Source organism: Citrus sinensis, chromosome 1, assembly GCF_022201045.2.
Source record: "Citrus sinensis cultivar Valencia sweet orange chromosome 1, DVS_A1.0, whole genome shotgun sequence".
Lineage (NCBI taxonomy): Eukaryota > Viridiplantae > Streptophyta > Magnoliopsida > Sapindales > Rutaceae > Citrus > Citrus sinensis.
Window position 1 is genome coordinate 3,677,126 of NC_068556.1, and position 19,426 is coordinate 3,696,551.

The 19,426-nt window shown below is 37.1% G+C and overlaps 2 protein-coding genes across 5 annotated transcripts; both read right to left on the reverse strand.

The window, feature by feature from the left end:
• Positions 1-468: 468 nt before the first annotated feature.
• LOC102616975 (uncharacterized) lies at positions 469-13,772 on the reverse strand. Of its 3 annotated transcripts, none has more exons than XM_025097929.2 (23): positions 12,674-13,772; positions 11,316-11,431; positions 10,652-10,860; positions 9,839-9,958; positions 9,052-9,180; positions 8,844-8,969; positions 7,706-7,761; positions 7,514-7,613; positions 7,303-7,420; positions 6,884-7,093; positions 6,194-6,530; positions 5,800-5,893; positions 5,221-5,329; positions 4,731-5,002; positions 4,468-4,595; positions 4,068-4,302; positions 3,158-3,346; positions 2,743-3,032; positions 2,053-2,266; positions 1,710-1,952; positions 1,040-1,131; positions 899-942; positions 469-800 (listed from the first exon to the last, which is right to left on the reverse strand). In XM_025097929.2, exons 1-23 carry the CDS (start codon positions 13,513-13,515, stop codon positions 748-750), a joined length of 4,326 nt encoding a protein of 1,441 aa, XP_024953697.2. In that variant the 5' UTR covers positions 13,516-13,772; the 3' UTR covers positions 469-747. The 3 variants fall into 3 exon arrangements, with proteins under 3 accessions (XP_024953697.2, XP_006475982.2, XP_006475981.2); XM_006475919.4 differs by having other exon boundaries at positions 469-942; positions 12,674-13,043; positions 13,134-13,771; XM_006475918.4 differs by having other exon boundaries at positions 469-942; positions 12,674-13,771.
• Positions 13,773-15,236: 1,464 nt separating this feature from the next.
• On the reverse strand, positions 15,237-19,104 carry LOC102616677 (RNA polymerase sigma factor sigC). Of its 2 annotated transcripts, none has more exons than XM_025097750.2 (6): positions 18,709-19,104; positions 17,580-18,235; positions 17,263-17,493; positions 16,805-16,945; positions 16,498-16,698; positions 15,237-16,100 (listed from the first exon to the last, which is right to left on the reverse strand). In XM_025097750.2, the coding sequence occupies exons 1-6, from the start codon at positions 18,863-18,865 to the stop codon at positions 15,819-15,821; spliced, it is 1,668 nt and encodes a 555-aa protein (XP_024953518.2). In that variant the 5' UTR covers positions 18,866-19,104; the 3' UTR covers positions 15,237-15,818. The 2 variants fall into 2 exon arrangements, with proteins under 2 accessions (XP_024953518.2, XP_006475980.2); XM_006475917.3 differs by having other exon boundaries at positions 18,772-19,100.
• Between the last annotated feature and the right edge of the window lie 322 nt (positions 19,105-19,426).

Sequence of the window (19,426 nt, forward strand, 5' to 3'; positions counted from 1 at the left end):
CACCTTACTGACTTAAGTCATTAAATCAAAAAAAACTTAATGACTTAACTAATTAAAATTAGTTCAATTAAGTCATTAAGTAAAAAAAACGGACTTAATGACTTAACTAATTAAACTTAACTTAATAAAATTAGTTCAATTAAGTCATTAAGTAAAAAAAAAAAAAAACAGCCCCTAAGCTCAAAAAATTGACACAATAACTCATTCACCCCATCAAAATTAAATTGAGTTGCATCACATCCTAACATGCCCGACAATAGATAATGGTACAAAGGAAGCCATGAAGAAAAATTCAACATCCGATTATCAGAATTATCAAACTCCCTAGACGCTCATGACAAGCTTTTAGAATTTGCATCAGGACAAAATGAGAAAACGCCCCCTTAACAAAATGATGATAGATCTCCATAAATCACCTTTTTTTTTTCCCCTCCTTTTTTAACATTTAGATCCATCTATTCCTCTCAATGCACAAAAACAAATTCACCTTTAGAATGATTAAAATAATGAAGATCAGGTTGCATGGAGAAAATACAGTCAAATAAATGAAATGAACTCTCTAAACATGGGTATTCCCTCCCATTTCTATATTTACATTGCACTTAGAAACAAAATGGTAAAGAAGAAAAAGCAAAACGCTACATTCAAAAGGAATTACATGAATGAATGCCTCACGCTAATTATATTCTTTTTTTTTTTTGGGTGTTCTTTTACTTTCTTCTATTTCTACGTCCCCGTGTTAACCACTCAGCTAGTACTCTCAAAAGATATTGGAAGATAATGTTGAAGTATCATCATGACTGCCAGAAGAGCTCAAAATCATTACTGTACAATGTGCGATCCTGAATCTCCAAATTTGCAACATGCCAATTAACAAGTTGGGATTGGAAAATCTTACACAGAACCAGTCCAGCAGGAAAAATCCACCATTCACTTTCATCCCTACACAAACAAAGAAAATGGATGCATGACTATATTAGTCTGCTGCAGTGATTCCATGTCAAAATAAACTTCTTATAGAAGCAAAAGATCATCTCACATGCTAAAATTCCAAGGCTGAAAGTTCGGAACTTTTTTATTAGGCGATGATCCACTGCTATAGTGAACATATCCACAGAGGAATGCAACTCCCTGGCAACAGATCAAAAGGAGATTAAACAAGATTCTGTATTTTCAAAGAACGAAGAAAATTCCATCATTCTACCATCCAATTAAGAGTATAGCAGGGAGAACAGGATCTGCGATAAATAATATAATTTGAACCCAAGCAAATAGTCTGCGATAAATAATATAATTTGAACCCAAGCAAATAGAAATCTCTAATTTTTCTTACTCTTCCCCCCCACCCCCAAAAAAAAAAAAAACTGCATAACAGTCATGAAAACAGCAAGATATAGAGCATTTTAAACAGTCACTTGGGTAATGGTTAGGGGAAACATAAAATATGGTTGGTGATAAAAAAAATAAAATGATAATGACTTCTCGTCCTAGTGATGCAATGAACTATACAGTAGTAGTAGTGGCATCACGATGTCTGGTGGTGGGTGACACAATAGCAGAACGACGTCGTAAAATTAGTGTTTCACCTGCTTCTAAATTTTTAACTAGATATGAATTATGATTCCTGTGCTCTTTCCTAGGTCTTCTCAGCCAAAAAAAAAAAAACCAATTTAATAGAAATGAATCTGTGCAAACACACAGTGACTTACAACATTAATCAAGGATGTAACATTCCACAAAGCATAAACACGTGCAAGACCAACAGAACGCCTCGGTCCATGGCTGAACAAAGCATTGATTCCAGCAGGAAATGGAAGAAGAATGCCAAGGGGCAAAATAAACAAAACAAGAAAAACATCCACCAAAGAAATTGAATACAACTGGAGTAACGTAAGCAGCACTAAGCTAAAATCTCCTAGAAGTAGCACTGAGATGACCAAACCAACAAGATCCTGCAATCAAACAAAAAACATGATAAAAGATAGTTAGAAAATTGTAAATTCATAGTAAAAAATGTTACCAAACAGACCCATATCAAAAGCATGAGGATACCTGGTGGCCAACAGGTTTAGTATTATGAACAATAAAAGAGAGAAAATAAAATATATCTCTCCTCTCCTCAAGCATTTGCACATTGTTAGTATCTATAATCCCCCCATGACTCCTTTTACGCTTCATGTAACTTTCACTGCTTCTTTGGGCTCGGGTTAAGAGCGTTTCTTCTCTCAAACGACCAGATGGATTTTCCATGTCTATGCTCTTCACACTGTGAAGGCAAAACAAAATTAACAAAGACAAACTTCAGTGTAGTATGGATGTGAGCATGAATAGGGTACAATCATTTGTATATATAGATGCAGTATAATTAACAGTCTGCTGAAGGCTCATTGTGGTCACATGCATGTGTTATAAACCAGAACAAAGTGGTGTGCTCATGAGCTTTTATACCCCTATTTTCTTTTAAATCCACTCGATGATACCTCATGCCAAAGTGTTTCTGATACAATGTTATTAGTCCCCAAATTTCAATTTTAAAAATTTCAAGTATTGAAATGTTTACCACCATTACTATCTTCTGCGAACTCAACATGGAGTATGGTGCTCACATAGCAAAATACCCTACGTTTCTACACAGGTTTGCATCATTATCTCAAGAACAACTATTAAAAAACTAGCATAACCCAGAAAAGGGCCAATGACGACAAACAGATATTAGTACAAAGAAACATCCAACAACATTACCGTGACTCTCTCTCAATTAGTCTTCCTCTGTCAAAACTTCCAATCGAAGTCGGTTCATTTTCTCCTCCCACGGCATACACCAAAAGTCCATACTGACAATACCCACAAGCTGTAGCCTGAAACCAGGCAAGATCAACACGTAGCCCATGCAATTGTAAAGTAGGATTGGCGTGAGTTTCAAGCCACCTAAGTACAGGTCGAAATGTTGCTCTCAGCCTTCCACGACGAACCAGGCGTAACTGTGCATTTAAGCCAGCTACCAGTCTATAGCAAATGGTTGGTGGGACCAACTGCATCCAGACAAATAAAGATTAACTAAGGAAGAATTTACAATATTAAAAATGTTGACTCAGCTAGATCCATCTCACAAAAGTATATGCGAAAATTATTGACCAAGAATTATCATACAGCAAACCTGGCTCATCAGGCTAGTTAGAATATTGTCATTTTGAAGTGAGAAAGGTGCCATGTAACTTCCATCACCACCAAATATTAAAGACATTGGAAATCTGTGATGTAGGCGAGGTGGCAGATCCGTCCTCTTCTCGTCTCCACCAAGGAAAAAGTCCAAGTATGCTAGCATTAGATCAGGTGTTGCAGCTACCTACAGAAATAGAAAACAGCACTTCAGACAGACACAAAAAGTATGAATGAATATCTCATGAATCAAGAGTGCCAAATTCATCAAGCCCAAATGTTACACTCCGGTAACATTAGAAGTTACTGCTATTCAAAAGAGGAATATGACTGTATAAAAGGACATTCATGAAGCTGAATGAAACTAAATGAACGGAAACCAAGAGTTTCCACAATGTCAATGCAAGCAATTGGTGAGAAACTCTTAACGCTTTCCACACCCGAAGAAAAATAATTAGTACATTGTACTTAAAAACATACTTTTGAGTATACAATATGTTCAACATCAGAATCAGATAAGCATGCAGTAAGTATTTCACAAGTTACCGTTGCAGTATCCAAACCAACATAAATAGCATCATACCCAAACGAGGATTGATTTTGTATAGTTAAAGAATCTAAACAAATAATTCTGTGATTCCTTCATGTACCCAACATGCACAAATACAACATACATGCTAAGCATCCACAGAACGATGCTGTTTCTAATTGTAGATACATAAACACCATGGACAAGATCCTGCAACAAACCTCTCAAACAACCCATAATCTGAGATATACTTCTGTACAATTAACACATACAGAATGTACTAGGAACGATGGAGCATGCTACAAAAGACCACTGTTTTAAAGGCCGTCTGAAACCATAGTACTAGAACTGATTAGAAAATAAGTTCTCTAAGACTAACCTTAAGCCCTTCATAGAGAGCCCGAGAACGACATGAACGCAAGCAAGCATGGTCATATTCTGATCGTACATACTCACGCAGTCGTTGCAATTTCATCCTCCGGCGCCATTGCTGCCATGACCATGCTAGGGGATATGCAAGAATGGCAAGAATACTGTAGATTGCACCCTCCCACCAGTGATAAGTTGCAATAGCATTTATCTCATCCACAAATGAATTAAATGCACCCTCATATCTACAGGATAAAAAATATCAGGTGAGCAATTAAACCCTAGCAAAATATGTCATGAAAGGCAAGAAGCCAAATAACCAGATTTCAATTATAAAATCAATAACAATATAACCATGACGATAATTTAAGAAACCCGAACAGCCAGGGATAATAAATGTTTTGACTTACACTATCTCTTTTATTTGTTCTGGAGGAGTATGGGGGAGGTGCCAAGGTTGACTGAAAGTATTGGGGCCCATAAAGTACATCCTATGTACATGACTATGGGACTCCTCAGCTCTATTTGTCTCCAAAACCTGAAAAAATTGAACAGCATCTTCTCAACTTCCAATCACAAAAAGAAAAATGGATATGAAAACAACAGGGAAGAAAGTGAAGTTCTAAAGATAGATTCTACCTTGATACAGTAAATCATAAGCCATAGAATTTACCTCATTCAGTGACTCCAGGAAAGGAAATGAGTGATCGATTTGAGAGCCATGTTGAGTGGGAGCTGGGCCTGGTAATTCATCAACCCCAACAAATTTCATCCGAGCAACACTAAGCACCAGCGCCAAGAGAATGAGGAGACCAACAAGGAGAAGACAAAATAACCAAGGCCCACCAAATGTGTAAATCAACTCCTCAAGGGCTGTGTAACAGTGTGGCATGTGATATCTTTCAGAAATGCATCTGTAAGGACAAGGTGTTTCAGCAATACCACCTGTTATGACGGACAACAAAGATCAACTTATAGAAGTTAAAAATTATATGACATTGATTTTCAACAGACATAAAAAATTGGCAACATAAAGTGACAAATGGAAGTAGCATTTCAAGTATTAAACAGATAACCATGAGAGCCACCATGTTTTCTATAGTGGAAAACCATCCACAAGCTTTTTAACATGTAACACAGATACTGACTGAAAGAAGAAATACCTCGGACGGAAATATAAACGGCACGGTGGGGAAACTCTTGAGGAGGGCACTGATGACAGAGAGATTTATCAGATCCAGTAACGTTTTTATACGTGCCAACAGGACATTCCTGAAGAATTACAAACAGATAATTTAGAAAATTTATAAAGGGCTACTAGGACACGATTGAACAGAATACAAACAATGAAAAATAAAAACTTTAATGGTAATGTGTTTGAGCTGCATTATAGTAACTTATTAACAAGGGATTAAAGGGGGGACGCAGAGGTAGCAAAAACTAGATATACAGGACAGTGTTCATATTTTGTAAGAGATATATAGTATCCAACCTTCTTCTTTTTTCCTTTTTTTTTTGTTTTGTTGTTTAGGGGGGGGGGGTCAAGTCACATGTTCAACACCAAACACCCCCCCCCCCCCCCCCCCAAAAAAAAGGGGGGGGGGAAGCCATTCAAAACTAACATGAAAGAAATAGAAGACATGAAAATGTCATAAAATTGCAACATCACCTCACAAAATATCCCATAAAGCCCTTTCGGGAGAAATAGAAGACATGAAAATGTCATAAAATTGCAACATCACCTCACAAAATATCCCATAAAGCCCTTTCGGGCAGGCTTTGCCAGTCGTCGTTCCATTTTCTCCACCACCAAGCTCATGTCCACCCAGGCCACCCCTAAAATAATGGCAGACAGCATCAATAAGATTTTTATTTTATTTTATTTTGGTGCTAAGAAACAAAAGATTATAAACAACTGTATGAGATATGTACAAGGATTGGTGGGACATCAACATCAATAAGATATGAAAAATAAAATACCACATGTGAACCCAACGGAGAACAGTAGTGTGACCTTGAACATTTAATATTCATGATATCATTACAATGCATATGAAATACACGAATAGATGCAAGAATTATTTAACAGTATCATTAGAGACGTATAGTACTTGGAAGATTCAACTATATACTAACCCAATGCGGATGCTTCCTCTTACACTAGCAATGGGCTGGTAGACATCTCCTGTAGGAATGTCTGACCAATGAAAGTGAATCCTCCCACCACCACCTCCACCACCCCCCATATGACTACCATATCCTCCGACACTAGAAAGAACCGCAGAGTCGCCAATATCCAGTGTATGCAAAAACAGAAGTATTGTTCCACCAGAACCACCTCCAGCACCTCCAATTGAACCATTTCTAACAACATAGTTTTTCTTTGTTGAAAGGTCTTCAAAACTTTGTCCATCAGCTTTTACAGAGCCTTCAACAGACAAACTAGACAAAGGATGCTCGAAGGAACCCATCACTGCTCAGACACACAGAATGAATAAAAATAAGTAATTTAGGGGGGTTGGGGGGGGAGGAACTAAAATCAGTCGGCTCCGAAAGATATTTAAGAGTCAAACAGACCAGTTTTATTCACATATAAGAAGTTAATTTGACCATATATAAATCTGATGACCAGATATACAATTCCCATTCATGGGAACAGAACGAATAATATGATGCAAACGTAACCAATACAATAGCAGCATAAACTCATCATAGCCTTTCGCACTTCAATTATTCAGAATGTCAAATACATGAGTAAAAAAGACTTAATCTTTATGTTCAAAAGAGTTCCAAAAGCATCTGTCCAAAGAATAGGCACGAACATACCTATGATACCGCCACCAGCAGTCGAATTACCAGAGGTATCATTTCCACTTCCACTGCCAAGTTCACAGGGTAAGTTTGCATTTCCATAGGAAATTCCTCCTTCAACGCAGCTATCATTGAAACATCCAAGCCCACCTTTACCACCATGTCCCCCACCACTGCCTACACCATTGCCTATAACTTTACCTCTACCCACACCACCCGTGCAACCTGCAAAACAGAAAAAAAGCAAGTCCACCATGATCTTTAACCATGCTACGTTTTCTTTCCTTCAAGACCACAAATGAACTATAAATTGTATGCAAATGTTTGCACCTAAGAAAATCATAAGAGTGAAAGAGGTAAAGCAAATTATTAGTGGCAAAAGTGAAAATACAGGAAAAACAAAAAGAGACAAGTGAAGGAAAAATAATTTGTACCCATTCCAGATGCACTTATAGCTCCAGAAGACTGGACAGATATAGTTCTTGCACGGTGGAAATGGACGACTGATCCTTCTACTAGGCCATCAACAACAATATCTTCAACTCGACATATCTAAAAACATAAACTAATGAAACTGTTAGATAGATTGAAAAGTTTGAACAAGATTCAAGTAATGTAACAGCATAAACTATATTTAATGAACACCTGAAGAGTAAATGATAGAGATGAGTTCACGTTGCAATCCTCAGGGGGATGGAGTAGTTCAACTGGGCAATCTTGGATTTCACAATAGAGCCTTGGTGTGCTACAGAGTATAAACAAAGAAAAAAGCAGTTTAACATAACCATAGAGCACAAGAGACCTGAATAAATGTATGACCAAGCAATCCAAACTTACACCGCATCAGTGGTGGCATTCTCTAAAGGACTACGCAAAACAGATCCAGGTCCGACCTTCACAAACAAAATGAGTGTCACTTAATAATCATGTATGACTAGAAGCATAAACTAGCTAAATACACAGCACTGACATTCTGTCACTATTACTCATAGAGGTCTAGTACTAATGTTCATCACTTTGGAATTTCATAGTTTGTACATGCCTTTACATCGAAATAGTAGTCAATCATTCTGTATACAGAAGCATCATGCTTAATATGTGTTTGCAGGTGCTGCTGTTGTATAATTGTAGAGCGGTAACAGTAGAACTGGCATCATGAACCATTAAAAGTATGTCCAGCCACTATGAGCTGAACTAATGATAAAACGCATTCATAAGATTAGAATGCTACCATGGACTATAACTGACCAAACCCAAGCTCAAGTAAGAGAGGGTGCAAATGTTGATAAGTTACTCAGCAACCGTTCAAGCAATTTGAAAATCACATAAGCATTAAACATACTCAAACAAAACAATATCAGAATACTACAGAGTACAACAACAGAATGAATATCGTAGAATTTGAAACTCAAATGATAAGGAAACATTAACAGAATGCCAAAACAACTCAAAATGAGTAACAAAGATAAAACATAATCAATAGCAAGCTTGATTTCTTATAATCTTGTTTCCTTAACAGAATGCCAAAAGGACTCACAATGAGTAACAAAGACAAAACATAATCAATAACAAGCTTGCTTTCTTATAATCTCATTTAAGAATGGAACAAATATTGTCCTGCTATGACATAAAAGATATTTAAAAGCCACAGATATATTATTTGAGCTGGTTAAGAGAAACACAAGGCAAAACTTTTAGGCAAAATGCACGACCACTTAATGGTTCTGACATTATAAAAGCAAACTATTTCAAAGGAATAAGCACCACATGCACACTTTAGAGTTCTATATCACAAATTATTACGTCAAAGTAGCTAATTAATAGTACAAACTCTTAAGAATAATATTACTCATACATCCGAACAGCCATACAGGAAAAATATATATACTGCCAAAATTCCGATATCCATCCCACTGTTATAAGTTGCCAAACACCAACTCTTGGTCAGTACGTACAAACATAAACAGAAGCTTACATGGATACTGTAGAACAATGCCAGAACCAGACGTTGTGCTTCAATTCTATCCCCTGGGCCTGATAAATTTAGCAAACCTTGTCCATGAACTTCCAGATTTGCATTGGAATGTATGATAGAAAATTCCTGTTCAGAAAAAGACGACGTGTCATACGTGAGTGCATCCCAAATTCATTAAAAGAGATGGAAAAGGTATAAGATGACATACCTTGAGAACAATTAAGTTGCTAGCCTCAAGCAAGGAAGTCGCAACTGTTGCATCTCCACCACCATCTACGAGCATTTCGGAATTCCACATTAAGAATATTTTAACAGTCATGCGCAGAGCTCCATAAACCTAGAGTTTAAAAAGCACAATGATCAACCAGCTCACTATAACATATTCTGAGGGTGATATTTATGTGCTGGTGTTTGGGTAAAGAAACATCTGATAGGGAAAATAAACTTTGCATCTCTGAATGAAGAATAAAAGGAAAAGAAACTAAGTAAAAACATGATTTTTGGCAAGATCTAGTTGGGCCATGTGTTTAGAGAGTAACAATGGCATTCGTACTGAAAGCATAACAAAAGAAGAAGAAAACAAAGTAGACAACATTCTTTTGGCTGTAAGAAATTCTGTCATGTTTGGAAACAAACAAACAGCACCCATAAAACATATCATTTTTATTAACATATAGATTAAAAAATTGGCAATTGCAAGTGGAAATAACAAAAGAATTGAGAGAAAGTAAGCAACATGCAGACCATAAAGAAACTGAATCATATTGTTTCAAATATATTTGAAGCAAAAAACAAAATGCAATTTTATACATAAATAAGTACATTTATGCTCTGAGTGTAACTATATGAATCAGAAGAATGAGACAAAATTGAGTGCATCAAACTGTAGATAAAATTCCCAAGTACCAACTGCCAAGCAAAGACTGATAATCATGGACATGAATATAGCATCATTAACCCATAAACTGCAGCACAAGATGTAAATTTCCCGTCACCTTGATTACGGAGTCACTCATCAACAATTCTTCTGCCAATAATTCAAACTCTGACGTAGCGTAATGAGCTAGACCAAAGCTCAGAACTCCACCACATGAAAGACTTATTTGTCCCTGGACCTAAAAAGAGCATGAAATAGAAAACCAAAATAAATTCCAAATGCATAACATGATTTTCCCAAACTCACATACTAGGACTAACAATAAAATGATAAGAATAATGACTATGACAACAAGAACAACAACAACCATAATGATGATAATAATAAAGAAGAGGAGAACATTACCAAGGAAAAAGAAATATTCAACTTCATAATACTGTAAGAAAAAATAACTATGATGAACTGATTAAATATTTAGTACACTTTCCCAAAATGCTCTACTGAAAAGATACATACCGAACGGCAAAGAAAATATCAGTGAAATAAAAGACCTAGTGAAGAGCAACTAAGATCCAAGGCTACCCCACCAGAAATATCAGACTTATACTGAAACACTATTAAGATAAATTAATAAATGAAAAATGGTGAACGAGTAAACAAGAAATATAGCATTATGACGTAATAAAAATAAGTACAGATGGTAGACAAAAAAGTTCGCGGAAGCAATGATCATTCCTTTATGAACGCTTTTTAAACAAGAAAATATCAATTTGAATGGTCAGAAAAGGGGGTTTGCAGCCAAGGCCAGAACTAACCTCTCCCCCATCCCAACCAACAAGATAACAGAGAGATATAAAGAGAGAAAACCAATAAAGAAGCATAGCAAAATAGAAAATTTTCGTTGGCACAATAGTAACTCAGTCCCACAAACCTGGACACGACTCCAAAGCAAGGGAACAGTAGCCCTGGCACAATTTTGGACATAAACATTAGTCCAAAGAGGCTGATTAGGAAACTCTAGAAGAAGTGTCTCTGTATCTGTTGACATATTGTAATTGCTAACAGTAAGAGTTCGCGGGACAGCATCATACAAAGTCCCAGCACCTCCAGCATTGTCCGGACAGGCAAAACTGTTTCCTCCTGCAAATATAATAAAGCAACAGCTGAATATTTCCACAAGCAAAGGATGATAGAACAAAGGCCCACCAGATAATGTGCAGAACCACTTGAAAAACAGCTAGCGCTTACGCCCCAATGAATACTTATCAAAACGTAAGTCACTAGCATCGCCAATAAAGACGGTGCATTAGAATTCCAATTGTCAAACATAACACAGTGGACCTGCAAAGGTGCCTTAAAGTGAAATTTCAAAAAACTAAATTGTTGCAAAAATGCTAGAATGACACTCATATTTAATACATTAGATAAATATTACCAAATGGAGACCTAACAACAAGAAGATTAAATCAATAAAAGATTAAAAGAATAAGTGGCAACCAGGAATTCTTAATTACACAAAGCGACTATCTTTCTCCTAAGATTTATTCAAGGATTAAAAAGGAACCAATCATCACACTATAAATTACAAGGCTCACCATGCACAAAAATTTTTGGCTCATCATGTCTGCTGAATATATCAACTGAAACTCTTCCACCACCACCACCCGCGTAGCCATTACCACCACAAGCACTAATCAAGCCACTTCCTGTCCTGCTCTTCACAGAAAGATAACCCTGACATCAAAGACTAAGAGGGAGCAAATTCTAGAAAAATCAAAGAATTTACAAGAATTCAATTCATTTCTACGAGCAAAATACAGTCTAAAGCAGCTGTAGTCTAATAACTCCCATAAACGTCCAACATCAATACCACTAATAAAGAATACATCTTATACACAGACAAAAAATGACAACAAACATCTTTAAGTCTTCCTACAGATACCATAACAGAATGAAGAAAGGAAAGAAAGCGGACACTGAAAACTACTCTCTCCATCCCCAAGCCATTATACAGTGAAAAAAAAAAATCTTAAATAAGAACCATTAAGTGGCTACAGCGCTGATATTCTTATAGAGAGCCCTTGGACATGTATAACTAATAGTAAAGTTAGAGTACATTTATCAGCATGCGGCCAGTGATAATTGATAGCAACTTTTAGCATCCTTGAAAGAAAATTTGCACAAGACAGAGAAGCATGCTTTATTGATGAAAACTTGTCAAATTACAGCAAAATGAATATTTCATTTTTTAACAGAAAACGCATAATTTAGAATGTATTCTATCAATGTCTGTAACATTAGTAGGAAAACAGATTTCAGGACTCCAAAGAGCATTTTCCAAGAAAATCATTTTCTGCTCTCTCTTAAGTCTAACAGTTCACTGCTTAAGAAAGCAATACCCTGACATTTTATAGAAAAATAATAAGAATCATGTGCCTCCTTTCAATGAGCATCAGAGGCGATGGACAATCTTACAAAACTCCATTGAATTTAACAAATGACAGTATGTTCCAGCAAAGATGACTCCGAGCATAGCAATAGTTTTAGTCTCTTCAAAGTGACTGAGATGAAAGCTGATTCCCTCGAAAGTCCTTCCAGTTAGGACCAACAAAGTATCATGGCATAGAACAATTAAAAGGAATTCCTACAGCTTTTAAGATCCATTGTCGAACAAGATCACTGATCAAACTATTTCAAGCAAGCTCACTCAATACCCACTAGCTTACATATCCTAATACTGGGACACTTAATGCTCAACACCCACATTAAACTCTAGGAAAAGTAAGTATAACATATCAGTTGAGTGAAGCTTACCAAACCAAAATAAGTAACTAAAAGCAAAATCAAATCTGAATTTCATTTTCTTAAGCTATATTTAAAGAAAAACTATTCCAAAGCACAAAAATAGAAAGCCAAGGAAAAAATGAAATAACTAGATAAAGAAATTAATTACATTTTATAGGCTATAAGATAAATGCTACCACCAGAACCACCTCCACCTTTGTGGCCTCCATCACCTCCATCAGCCGAAATGCTGCCGTCTAACACCACATACTCATCAATTACCATCTTGATTCGACCGCCGCCGCCACCACCATAGTCGAACTCCTGGCTGGTGGTCCCTCCTCTACTCCCATAACTCCAAGGCTTCTGCAACGACGACCACGAGTAGGCATCTCCACCCCAAACGTCCTCAGGCAACTTGCTTTCATCCACCAAGCAACACGCGCCTCTCCCTCCATGTCCTCCACCGCCCCCCTCTATCCCCTGCGGCGTCCCACTCGTCTGGGGCGGGGGGGCACCCGCCAAGCCAGTTGTGTTCACTACCGAACCGTTCAAAAATGACGCGTTTTGAGCTACGAGCTCAAAAGTTCCGGAAACAATAGAGGAATTCACACCTAATGTGAAATTACCGGAAATGTTAACGGCAATTGAACAGCCAGAGATAGGGCAATGGAATTTGACGCCTGTCAAAATTTCAAAATTGCCTTTGCCACAAATGTATACGTCACGCGTGAGGTTCAAGTCGTTGACAATCTGACACGTGGAATCGAGCGTGCCGATGCCATCGAGATCGTCTGTGCACGAAACTGACGGCGGGTGCGGAGGCGGCGGCGGAGGCGACGGCGGAGAGTAATCTTGATGGAAGAGATTGGAATCGAAGTCGATTATCGAGAAATCGTCGTGATAGGTTGAAGATAAAACGAAGTTAGGGTTTGTGAAGAAGATAAACAGAGTAAAAAGAAAGGCGAAATGGAGAGAGTAGTGGTGGGGGTGGGAGTGAAATCGAGCCATTCACTGATTGCAAAAGTCATTAGAATCAAAGGTTACGATTTGAATTTGCAGCGAATTTTAACTGACACCATGCCGTCGTAATCTTAGATGCCGCCACCATCAGATGTTTAATTTGCTTCGTAACTTGTGATTACACTAAATTCTTCAGCACTGAAAATAAAAAACCCTAGCTAGAAGTATCTTTCTCTCTGCAACGAAAAAGTTTTAGAGAGAGGTTGAAGAGCGCAATTGCAAATGAGAATAAATCCTTTATTGGGTAAGATAACAGAAAAATAATAAAAATAATAATCGGACGTGGTCTGCATCATGTGAGCTTGAGATATTATTGGTTAATTTTCCGGACATTTTGTCATTTGCGAGTAGGATACTGCCACGTGTGGCCTTGAGCATGCTTGAATTACTGTTTAATAAATCTCAGCCCTGGATTCTTAATTCCATGCTCAGTATTAGACACGCGAATTAACGAAAATTGAAGAAACAATGTCGTTTTATGATTGGAAGGAGCGTAATGGCGAGACGTGGAGGAGCCATACGCCAGTGTTTTTTCCACTTTTAGAAAGCTATGATCGGTGACAACAATTTTTTCTTTTTTTCTTTTTCTCTTTTTCATATCATTATCTCGACTTTAATCCTGTACGAATTAATGAATTTGGATAGTTCATTGAATAATTTAGGTACAGAACACTGGTTTATTTATTTATGATCGTGCGAGTCCGAGTTTAGAATTTCTTATGCACTGGAAGTAACTTTTGAAATAGGACACAAATTCACGTTAAACGATTTAATTCTTTTAAAAAGCAAATTATGTAAAACAAGCAGCAGAATTGGCACATAAAACATGTTCTGCGCGGAATCAAATTCGATACACGCGCAACACGTCAATTTTAAATTGCGGCATTTGAAAATGAGTGCACAGTGCACGGCGAGGAATAATTTGCTGCGAGTTTTTGACAATTGCTGCAGAATGAAGATGCTACTCCTTGCTGCTTTGCCGGGCTGTATGTGAAATAGTACGGCGGGACACGTGTAATGAAGGCGAGCCAGTGAAAGCTGGCTCGCGTTAGCTAATTTTGGGTGACCTCCTGCTTTGCTGTTGCGTCGATTTGTTCATTTAACAAATTCTCGTTATTGTTTAAACATGCACGTAGCCGAGGGCAATTGGAAAACCGTTTCTTTTTTCATGAATTATATACGAACGCGTTGCTTAAAACGACATCCACGATTAGAAAGTGATTCAGCGAATGACGTGTTGTGAGACGATGGCTACAATTAAATGCCTTATGCGTTTATTGGCAATTGTCATGTTCACAAAGGGTCCGGTGTAAATTGAGCTTGTACTTAACACTAAATTAACGGTTAAAATTTGTCCAACATAAATATTATATGGGTCCCAAACAATTCATGAGAGTTAAGCTTAATACTTAGCACATATTAAATTAAGCACCAAATCCTCATCATATGTGCGCTCATCCAATTATGTTCTAACATAAATATACTCATTTCGAAATTAACTAATCACATCGGAGGGAGAATAAAGTAATTTGATTATGTATTTATTGGACTGAATTTTTTCTCCTAAATTGAGTTACAATGTTTTGATAATTTACGAAACACTATAGAAGCTTTGATTTAGAAGCACAACTACTAAACAACAATTCGAAATGAAGCCTAAGAATAATTATTGGGAAGCTTTTACAAAACTATTGTTTGCGGGCAATAGATAGAGGAATGAAATTTGTAATAGTTCAGGAGGTAAAGTATACAGAGTACAGAAGAACTCCAAAATCTCAGTCGTGTATGTAATGTATAATGATACATAACGGTATACTATATGCTATAAAATTCATTTCTGAAACTTAGTTTCATAGGAAATTGTACGAGAATTCATTATGCTGATGATTACTACAGATTGATGAACCGAATATACACATGTATAACCTCCAATTCCTGCCCACGAAGAAAGAGAAGCAACCAAAATGGAAGTGCTATAGATCATAGTAGTATTTTCATGAAAGAATATGGAAAATTTTTCGGAGGGCAGAGTTGATGTGGTGGATTAAATATTAGCTCCAAAAATGCACGAGACTCATCATAGAATAATTCCGAGCTGACTGGAAAATAAGAGAAGAGATGCATCTTAGCATTAACTGTTGGGGAGGTTAGCTCTGTGGGTACTCTGACGAAAAGTCATGCAGCCTTCTTTGCATTGAGCAAGTTAAACTGCCTCGTACTTCCAAGCTCAAATCCTCTGATTTTCCTTTTCCTTTTTATATATAACAAGGAGCTTATCTGGTTTAACTTAACTACAAAACCAAAAAATGGCTTAAATCTCTGCAGGTTTCACTATCCCTTAATTTGGTCATAGCTTTCTTCTCTAATTTTCTTATCCACTCTTTGCTCACATGGAAAAGCTTCCCAATCTCCTCAAGTGACTTGGGTCGATGGTCGTTAAGCCCATATCTCAGCACCAACACTTGCCTCTCTCTTGAATCCAAACTTTCCAAAATACGAAAGACGTCTTTCTTCATGTGTTGCCTCATCACAATTTCTTTAGGACTCTTTACTGATCTATCTGGTGCAAATTCCTGCATCATCACAACACACCTTGCTCAATTAAACCACCTCCAGGTGCGTTTTTAAAAAATTTAAATTGTCACCATCAATTGTGAATAAATAAGATAGCACCTCCAGTGGTCTTTTATATTAATCTTGCATCAGTATTCTTCCCATTCCCGTATGGCAAAAGAGGGGAAAAAAAAGGGGGGGATATTCTACAATCACCAGGAGGAAACAAGCAAGAAAAATGAACATGAAGATTCTGGCAAACCAGAAAGATTTTAACGAAATAAAGTACGCAGATTTTCTGAAAACCGGAATGCAAACTTCATTACTATGGTCCAACTCCAATGAGCCAGAATAGACCGCCTACAGCTTAATTGTTTGGGTATTTAACATGCATGAAAAAAACAGTTGAAATCATACCAAATATTTAGCATTAAGACAATCCCCAATTTTCTGATCAATTGAACCCACAATTCTTAGGCATTCACTAGCTGATCTGATTTCAGCCAAAGAAAGACCCGTGTACTTGGCAATTTCAATGTCTTCTGGGTATTTCCCATTGCTGTTGGTCAGGGCTTTTCGAGCTTTCTGAATCTTACTTATTTCCCTGTTTAATTTGCACTGCAAAGAATAATGAATAAGAAGAAATTTGTGGATCAAGCTTGGCTCTGATTAAGAACTATAATTGTACTAAAAAGACAATCTACCAAATAAGAAAGAGAGGTACAGGAATTTTGATTCCTCTAGCATGCCTTGCCACCATCTTTGATATTGACTTCCTTATCCAGTACTGGACATAAGTTGAGAATTTGTATCCCCTTGTGTGGTCGAACCTCTCTGCGCCTTGTAGAACACCAACATTTCCAGCCTGCCAATATGCATACACGAAATTGCACGTCAGTCTGTTTCGAGATAGATTCATCCACAATATTTTCCAACAGAAAATTCATATGCATAACAATCATGATAATCATCGCTAAATTCGTTTACATTCTTGAGAATGCATAGTTCAAGACACCAGAGGTTTGATACCATTACTAATGAAAAAGCAAACAGAAACCAAAGTCTATAATTCAGGCAGCTTCTATTTTGAAACTTCTCATGCATTTTGAAAGAATTAACATAAAAGAATTAGTAATGGAGGGCACAGCAACTGTCAATAAAAGCCAGAGCATGTCTGCTAACCTGGAGCAAGTCTGAAAACGGTATTCCTAGACCCCTGTAGTTTCTCGCAAGGAATAACACTAAGGGGCGAGTACTCTTTATCAGCTCTTCTCTGCAATACCAACCAAAAGCCAGATGCTGTTTCAGCACCCTCTCACTGACTCCAGCTGCTTGAGCCCAGCAATTCAAGCTGGCTGCTTTCCCACTTTCTTTTTCCAGAGTTGTTTTTATCCTCTCCAGGTTGGCAACCACCTGTAACAGCCCAAAAGTAGAACTGTCAGAGATATCTCCAAGATGTTACCCAACAAAAGCCATATCTCCTTGAAGTTAAAAACAACCTGAACTCCCTTTGACATTTCTGCCTCGTTTCTGGCAATCGTCAATCGCCTACCTCTAGAGTTCAATGCTCTTTCTGCTGAAAAGATAGTGGGCTGCTTTAAGCCTTCTTGCAAGGCTTCTGAAGGCAAAGACAGCAAAGAAGTTTCAATGGATTCTTCTGATACCCTTGCTGTCTTCAATTTTCTTTTTCCCTTTCTTTTAGAAGGAACAAGAATTTTTCCCATGTGATAATCCCTAGAGTCATTCATCTTTTGCTCTTCAGTATGAACATCAGACAAGTCAAGAACATTTGAGGTCTTAACTATCCTAGATAGATGGCTATTGAATAATTTTAGTGCTCCAAGCTTTCCTAGTTGTTGAAGAATCTCTCTTTCCAACCTTAACGCATCTGAATCAGCAAATGTCGACTCTAAAACATCAAGATTTTCCATTAGTAATCTAAAATCTGATCTGCTGCTCGCATCTTGGCCAATGCAAGAAGTGGATTTCTGCCTAATTTCTTCTGTTTCTGAATAATCATTTTCTACGGTCTGAGTATTCACAAATGAACAAGTATATGCTTTAACAGGATCTTGAAAATAAGAGGCACTGTCCTCAGAAATTGTGGACAAAAAAGACAGTCTTGCCGAGTTGAACGAACCCTCCCTGCCTCTAACTGCATAAATTTAGAAGCAAACGATCATTCATTTAAATCCAGCCAAAGAAATTAACCAAAACCAAAAAATCCTTACTATTTATATATGTGAACTATAAAACACAAATGAATAATTCACCTGATTCATCCATTTTCCGTTAAAGTAGAAAGTTAACTGTATAAAGTTAATCAGTTAAACCAACTTTAAACCCCAAATTTCATTTACCACGCTGAGGGAGTTTACCTCTCGAAACAACTAGCAAGCACCACATAAACAAACCTTGATATCTTATATGACGGTTTAGATTAAACCCAGATCATGATTGGCTTTCCAACTGAACCAATTGGGTGTGAAATTTAGCAACTCAATAGCATACAAAACATTCTTTAACAGAAGTATAGACTTTGGTTGACAGTAATATTTAATTCACTTTCAAGTTTTGGCTAAAATATAAGTAAGAGATTCCAAACCAAGCTAAGAAGTTTCTATTTACTTGTACGATCATAAGCAAACTTCACATTCTCAAAACTTCTGAAATTTGAGCAGACGAACTCACCAGAAGTAGAAGAGAGCCTGCAAGAGGAAGTGGTGAAGAAATGAGACTGAACTGGGGACACCCACTTGAGGTTCAATCTGAAACCCATCCCCATACTTGTGATGAAAGCAGAGAAACGGTGTCCATTAAATTTTCACATGCATGTTTCTTAAAAATTTTAAGTTGATGATAGCATAAAGAAGAGGTGTTAAGCACGACTGCACATACTGGTGTTGTCACATCTCCACCACTGGTTCTTCATCCCTATTACTTTTGCCTTAACAAATTTTATAATTCGCTCTCTTGCGTCACAAAGCAAGCATCTAAATTTGCATATATACATCAAAATTGCCAACATTGAATATTCCTTTACCCACCACATAAATATCTCTAATAACTGTCTGTCTTATTCATTTGTGCCAAGTGTTACAACTTACAAATGACCAAATGGTCTAGGCAAAGTGTATGTCTGTATGAGACAATGGACTTCCACTTGAAGTCAACAATCAAGCTGAGCCCAAAATGTAATAGCCATCTGATTTTTTCCGAATGAAAGTCCACTTCTCGGTTTTTCAGATATACTATTATTATAATAATAAAATTTTTTGACATTGAATAAGGCTCCAAAAAAAAAAAAAAATTAAGGCTCCATTGCAGAATCTAAACATCAATGTTC